Source organism: Miscanthus floridulus, chromosome 7 (assembly GCF_019320115.1).
Source record: "Miscanthus floridulus cultivar M001 chromosome 7, ASM1932011v1, whole genome shotgun sequence".
NCBI lineage: Eukaryota > Viridiplantae > Streptophyta > Magnoliopsida > Poales > Poaceae > Miscanthus > Miscanthus floridulus.
Window position 1 is genome coordinate 626,785 of NC_089586.1, and position 7,257 is coordinate 634,041.

Here is a 7,257-nt window from a genome sequence, read left to right on the forward strand (position 1 = left end):
GGTGACGGTGACGTGGAGCCTGAACAGCACCGAGCCGGCCGGCGCCGACGCCGCCTACAAGAACGTGAAGGCGAAGCTGTGCTACGCGCCGGCGAGCCAGAAAGACCGCGGGTGGCGCAAGTCCAACGACGACCTCAGCAAGGACAAAGCGTGCCAGTTCAAGGTCACCCAGCAGGCGTACGCCGCCGCCGGCGGATCCCCCGGCAGCTTCCAGTACGTCGTCGCCCGCGACGTCCCCTCGGGCTCCTACTACGTGCGCGCCTACGCCACGGACGCGTCGGGCACCGAGGTGGCCTACGGCCAGACGAGCCCCGCCGCCGCCTTCGACGTCGCCGGCATCACTGGTATCCACGCCTCCCTCAAGGTCGCCGCCGGCGTCTTCTCGGCCTTCTCCGTCGCCGCGCTCGCATTCTTCTTCGTCGTCGAGAACGGCAAGAAGAACAAGTAGAGGCACGGCCCCGGCCCGGTGCGTGCGGCTGCGCCCATACATGTAATCGTCGTGATGAGTTCTTTCCGGTCGTGACTGTCGTTGCTCCCATGGATGGATGGGTGCACGCGACTATTTTGGTGTATGTTACTTTTCTGCAGTGTTGTGCGTGAAAATTATCAAATACTTTGTACCGATAAGTTTCTCTGCTGCTGATAGCTGATCCAGTTTCGAATGCGAATGGGACTCAAAATCTAGTCTACTCGATACTCGATTAATGATTCATTATATTGCCCACTTATTACAAATTTATTTATTTCTAGTTTATTTTGCAAACAGAACGAAAGTAGAATCATAAAAAAGGCCAGCCCAGCGTAGTCCTCAACACATATTTTCTTTTCTGTTTACGTAAACAAAATGGAATAGTTTGGCTTAATAAAAACTATAATGGGATAGTATAAAATTTGCCGCCTCAACCTCATATAAGCGTCACCACTTTATTAAGCTACATCTTTCAATGAAATGGCAGGTGTGTCATCCACTTGCAAGATTGAATGCTCTATCCTCTGAGCTGTTCTGAATAGTGAGGTTAGTATAAACTGGTTGAAGCTTGTAGCAAACATGAGAGGGACAACAGAGATCCTTCCATCTCAATATCAGAGTCAACTATGCAAAGAATCGTAAGCACCGCACCGGATACTCCTTCAAACGCAATGAAAGGCCAACAAGGTTATGCCACATTGTTTCGACGGGAATTAGTCGGCCATCAGTGATCTAACCATCCACAAATTTAGAACTGTCCAGATCTATTGTTTGAAGAAACGAAGAGCCAATGAACATTGTCAACGCCGTAGGAAAAATGACGATGCGTGTGGATTGAAACAAGAGCTAACAGCGTCACAATCCACAAAGCATATTTTCCAAGAAAGCGAACCATTTGCTTTCATTTTTGGTCATTCTTATGTTTCCCTTTCAAGGAGGTTCCAAGACGCAATGAACTCAATTGCAGTGTAGAGTGTACTATACATGAAACGAGTAAACCATGCCAACAACAAGAGAATTATACGGCAGCACAATAACATGAATCCTGGCCATGTGGCTTCCTTCGGTATCTGGGGGTTGGAGCCAATTCGCCCTTAGAATGGCGAGGAATACGAATTGATCTCACTATTATAATCTGAAGAGAGATGACCCAATCTACCGCCTTTCAAACAAGCCATTGGCAAAGGATGTTAAAGCATAGTTATGCAGGAATCAATAACAATAGTTAGCCTATGAAAGGTTCAAAGCACCTGTTTCGACATGGAAGAGGAGGGCAAAAGAAAAATTACACACAAAAAAAGGGAAATGGAAGAAACACCATAAAGGTGGTAATTAACAGCTTGGTGCAACGTAATCTGTATTGCCCACCATCCTCTCCGCTCTTCCAAGCCAAACAACATGGGAGTCAAGTAGCAAGAGTAACATAACTTATTTTTCCGCAGTTTCGAAACGATGACAAAAAATCTGACCCCTATAGAGTCTCACCACCTCTGTCCTGCGGACGACCTGCAAATGGAGATATTATGCTTTATATACAAACAACTAAATTCACATGGCCACGCTTGAGAAATGGTTTGTGGTAATAGAATTCCGGACTTCGATTCATTGTATGTTAGTTATGTTGTGGTTTCTGTTGGCCGATACATAACGAAACCAAACTTAATTAAGGGATATATATATACAGTAAAACATATGGGTACAATACTACAATGAGCACTAACCTCACACGTCAAAATCCAAGGACATAACATGTGGAAGAACATGTGCTAAGGTTACATTATTAAATGATAATCGCAGTTAACAAACAATGAAAAGAAAGGACTATCCAATTAAATTTATGTTCATGTCTAAGTTTGCAAGAATCATAGTAAGTTTAGTTTGTTTTGGTTCGAATCGAAAACTCGTAACAAAACAAGCACAAGAAATTAGCATACCTCTCTGAAATTCTGTTGCCACCAAAAGAGCCTCTATCTCTGCTCCCCTGAAACCCCCATCTTTCTTCAGTTGGTTTTGGATATTGCTCTGTGCCACTGCGGGAACGTGGCCTTTCCATGGACTCTTTTATTTGGGGTTCATCTACAAAATGAGTTGGCGGTGATGCTATAACCCTGCCTGCTCCAGAACCAGGTCTTTGCGAAAATCTGATCTTGTCATCCATCGCAATTCTAAGAAGTTCCAGCTGCTCTTCCATCTGAGTTATTTTCTCAGAGAGGCCTTTTGCATCCTCATCACTTATCTTGCCTTCACTTTCATTTAGTTCCACCTTAAGTAGGTTGATCTCTTCTTTCAACACACTCTCTTCATTTGTCTCCGGTCTGAAATATCCATTTCCATGTCAAGTTCAATTGGAAATTATTCATAGGATAAAGGGGGCAGACGCAGTGCCGGAGGCTCCTACATGAGTGGGGTCTGGGGAAGGGAAAAACCGAGGCAAGCCTTCCCCCCGCAAAATCTGCGGAGAGGCTGCTTCGAACCCGCGACCTGGTGACTCAGTGAGACAGCTCTCACCACTGCACCAGGCCTGCCCTTCAAATTATTCTTAGGATATTGAAAAAAAATGTAAATGTTTGTGTGATACGCATATATGTATTTAAACAAAAACAAACTAGCAAATTCATAATTTGGCAAAGCATGCAGCAAGAATGAACTAAGTGGATCAGCCAAAAATAGGCAACTAACTGGATGAGTTCTTTGAAGGATTGCTTAATTTGGGTTGATCAAATTCCATGTTTTTAGATCATGTACCCTCATAACAAAATCAGTTCACCCTTGTGGCAGGCTATGCCACAGATTGACTTATTAATTTTTCCCAACACCAAAGCAACAGACTTTGCAACCAAATGATAGATTATTGAAACAAGGGAAGTGAAAAGATGCATAGCTCTCCAAAAGAAAAGCAATGGACCTTGGTATCTAAACTAAGGGAACTATTATGTTTAGTAAAACTCTCACGATTCATTTGTGCATACTGCAGTCTGAACAGTTATTTCAGAAGGAATGTAAAATTAGTGAGACCCTCCTAACATCAATCTTAATAAGGTCAGAAACTCAGGACACTGGCAGTGGCAGAGGAGCAATGTGTTCTCCATCCAAAAGATTAAAACACACACAAAACAGAAATGTCAACCAGAAGCTAAATGAATACGTTCTGATGCCATTTTAGTGAATGAATTAAGTAGACTTGGGAACTTTCCTAGTAAAACATTCATGATTCAGTGCATTTATGGCTTGACACAGAACTTGCTGAACAAGAAGAAATAAAAAGTTCTTATTGCATGATATCCAAACATTTTCTCCAAACAAAACAGTGCCTGAAGCACTAATGTCTTTGTTAGTGAAACGTAAGTGGCAGGATTGTTCCACATTGCTGTTATTGCAACCATATTACTCCATGACTCAGGGCGAACTACTGTACTTCAAGTAGTAGATGATAATCATACAAGGTGACTCAACCAAATAACTTCATGTTTCCAAAGCATATTTTAGATTTTACACATATGAAACACCACATTATAGAAACATACTACATGATAAATTTTTAAAACACATTTCAATATGCACTTAGCATTAAAACCAGAACATTGTATGAAAAAACACAGTTATTTTACAACAGAGGAATGGAAAATGAACTTTAAAGTACTACATCGGTTCCAAATTATAAGACGTTTTGGCTTTTCTAGATGTATTGATTTTACTATGTATCTAGACATAAGTGTATATCTAGATACGTAGTAAAATCTATGTATCTAGAAATGCCAAAATGTTTTATAATTTGGAACGGAGGGAATATTTATTAACCTACCAGCAAATTTCTTAGGACTGCTCAAACTAAAAATAGAAAGTTGATATCTGTACTGCGAACTTAACAAGTGATTGGTAAAGCATTATTAAAGGGAAAGCAAAACAAACAGTTAATACAATAACCAATCAGTATCAGTCGAGTAGGATGGTGTTTAACAAAGCGAAACACTGATGCTACAGTATTTAGTATATGTGCACATTCATTCAGATTAACCAATCATGGAAACCGAAACGGCAGTAAAAGATAATAAAGCTTTAACAGATCAAATTCAGCTAGCAACAATACTTATATGCTTACAAGCTTGTTAAATTTTTATTGACTGGAAAGAAGAGATGAACACTCAGCTCCCAACCAATACTGGTTTGGTGTCCACAATTAACATTAGCAGCTCAAGGGAAATATGTAACAAATGCCGGCATCACTAACTCACTATCTTCAAAAGGAAAATGTACAGCTATTATAGCCATAGCACTGTTATGGATGCCCACACTATGCCATTTCTCAATCGATTCAGGAAATTTGTTCCATCGTCTATCATTGGTCCATATCTTCATGCACCAGAAATAAGCAGATGTCCAGCCTTAAGCAACAAACTTAACCCTTCTCAACTCCCCTACTAGCACATTGTAGAGCTATTTTGACAGAACAAACAGAGACATTTTTTGAAAGAAACATGAATGAAATAGTAAACTAACTTGTGTTAGGTCATTTGTTTTAGTTGAAGCAACAACAAGGTGGCTACTAGCAGTGCTAGAAAAATGTTCTAAGCTAACTACCGCAAAATAAACCAGAGTTCTAATTAAACCAAAACCAAATATACGAGCATGCAGTGTTCCTACTCTTAATTAGTATTGAATTCACTGATGAATGCTAATGGTGCATGCTTTGTGAGTTGGTTCAGATCAATATATGGTATACCTATCAATACGGCGATGCTCCAGCTCTTGGTCAATCTTCCTCCAGTCCTTCCCTTTCTCTTGCAGAATCACCTCCCTTGGCTTTGCGTCACCAAAAGGATTTGCCTTCGGCCGCGCCTTGGGTGCAGCTTCAGTAACGGTGGCTGATATCTGTGACCCGGGGCTCCCAGGTCGTGACGATTGAGCACTCTCTGGCCTGCTCGACTGCGAGCTGGTGGGGCGGCTAGTTCTCTTCTGATCAATCTCAGTTTCCATCTTCTTCCAGTCCAGCCCCTTATCGGCCAGCACGTCCTCCCGTGGCCTCGCGGCTCCAAATGGGCTCGGCCGGCTGCGTCCCGCCTCAGCAGGTGGGGTAGGGGTGGCCGAGGCGTCACGTTTGGGCGGATCGAGCACGATGCGGGGCCTCTCACGCTCGCCATTGCTCGGCGCGGCACGGGACCAGCGGTCGGAGGAGTCGGCCGAGACGGGCGAGTCGCGGAAGCCGCCGCCGCCGCCGCCGGAGCCGAGGCTCGGGTAGCGCGACGGGCCTGACGGCGGCGGCGGCTTCTTCCCGCGCGACCAGTCGCCATCGTCGTCGGCGCGGCCGACGGACGCGGGCGCGCCACCCCCGAGGCCGCCGTACCGGCTCCGCGAGCCGGAGTCGGCGGGAGAGGGCGCGAACGACTTCTTGCTCATGGACCAGTCGCGATCCTCGTCGGCGCGGGAGGGCATGTCGAGATCCGAGCCCCTGCCGGGCGGGGCGCGGTGGCCGTCGTCGTCAAACCCGCCGCCGCCGCCGCGGTCCCCGGAGCCGTAGGAGCGAAAGCCGCCGCCGAGGCCGCGGGGCCGGTCGAGCTCGTCGGCGGACCGCTCCCTGGGGCCCGTGGGCAGCATCATCATCTCCGCCGTGGTGAGGCCCCTGGGCTGCGGTGGCGCCGGCGCCTGCCGCCGCCCCGGGCCGAACCCAGCGAACTCCGAGAGCGAGAGCGTGGTGCCTTTGTTCTTCTTCTTGGACTTGCCGGCGGCAGCCTCGCGGAGGCTGGGGAACCCCGCGGCGGGGGCGGGGGCGGGGGTGGGTGCCGCGGCTGCGTCGCGCTCCTCCTCCTCGGCGCGCTCGGCGTCCAGCGCCCACGCGCCGGCGCCGCCGAGGCCGCCCCAGGGGTTGGACATGGCGGAGTCAGGGATCTAGCAGGGTTCCGCGAGATCGCGGAGGCGAGGGAGGGACGGAGGGAGGGGAGACGCGATGCGCGGATGCCGATCGAGCGAGCGGGGTGGAAAGGCGGGCGCGGTGCGGTGGACGGCTAAAAGGCGTGAGGCGCAGCGCAGCGGCGGGCGCACGGTGCGTGGGACAGTGGGGCCCTGGTTGGAGGCGTGCCGTGCCGGGCCGTGGCGAGCGTGACCTGACCTCGACTCGTCTGTCATGTCACCTCAGCTTCGCCGGTTCGGTTATTGGGCGTGGTGAGGCTAGGAAACCGGTCAGCGCCTCATCTATCGCCGCCGGCACGTTGGACTGGATCGCAGCGGGGAGCACCTCGTCGTCGTCGCCGTTTCAGCAGCGTTTGCTTGGGCAGTTGGCGGCGCGGCTGCAAATCACGGACTGCTGGTTGACGAGACTGTCACTGTACGTACTCCGTACGCGATTGAACGACTGGAAGACATGGCCGCACCGCAGCCGCAGCAGCAGTGTCGGAGCAAACGGCGGCGGGGCGGTGGTCACATTTTTTTTCGAAAAAAAAAGCACTACGAAACTGCGGTCATCTTTTTGGCGACGGACACGGCTGACGACGAGACACGTGGCTTCATCTTGCTCTCCATGAAAATCTCAAACTTTTTCTCTCCTCTCTTGTCTTGGAAAGTTGGAATAAAAGAGAGTCCGGCATCTTTGCGGAATAATCTTTCTGCAGCGTAATAACTTTCGGTAGCCGCACCGGAGTTTGTGTTACCAATCTGCTCCCTCAGCCCTTAAAAAAACTCCCATTTTTATACAGATAAAAAAGTTTTAAATTTAAATAAATTTTCTAAAAGTACATTTTTTATGATACTAAAAGTGCCCTTATTTTTTGTAATAATTTATTTGAAGATATAAATGT

The 7,257-nt window shown here is 47.5% G+C and overlaps 2 protein-coding genes across 2 annotated transcripts; one reads left to right on the forward strand and one right to left on the reverse strand.

The window, feature by feature from the left end:
- Position 1: 1 nt before the first annotated feature.
- On the forward strand, positions 2–1,447 carry LOC136462276 (high-affinity nitrate transporter-activating protein 2.1-like; the record flags this gene model as incomplete). The annotated part of the gene is made up of 1 exon (XM_066461389.1): positions 2–1,447. A coding segment is annotated over one exon (447 nt), but the record flags the coding sequence as incomplete, so codon positions are not given.
- A 184-nt stretch (positions 1,448–1,631) lies between these two features.
- On the reverse strand, positions 1,632–7,029 carry LOC136466371 (eukaryotic translation initiation factor 4B1-like). Its single transcript, XM_066464736.1, has 3 exons — positions 5,190–7,029; positions 2,404–2,784; positions 1,632–1,975 (listed from the first exon to the last, which is right to left on the reverse strand). Exons 1-3 carry the CDS (start codon positions 6,335–6,337, stop codon positions 1,951–1,953), a joined length of 1,554 nt encoding a protein of 517 aa, XP_066320833.1. The 5' UTR covers positions 6,338–7,029; the 3' UTR covers positions 1,632–1,950.
- Positions 7,030–7,257: the final 228 nt, after the last annotated feature.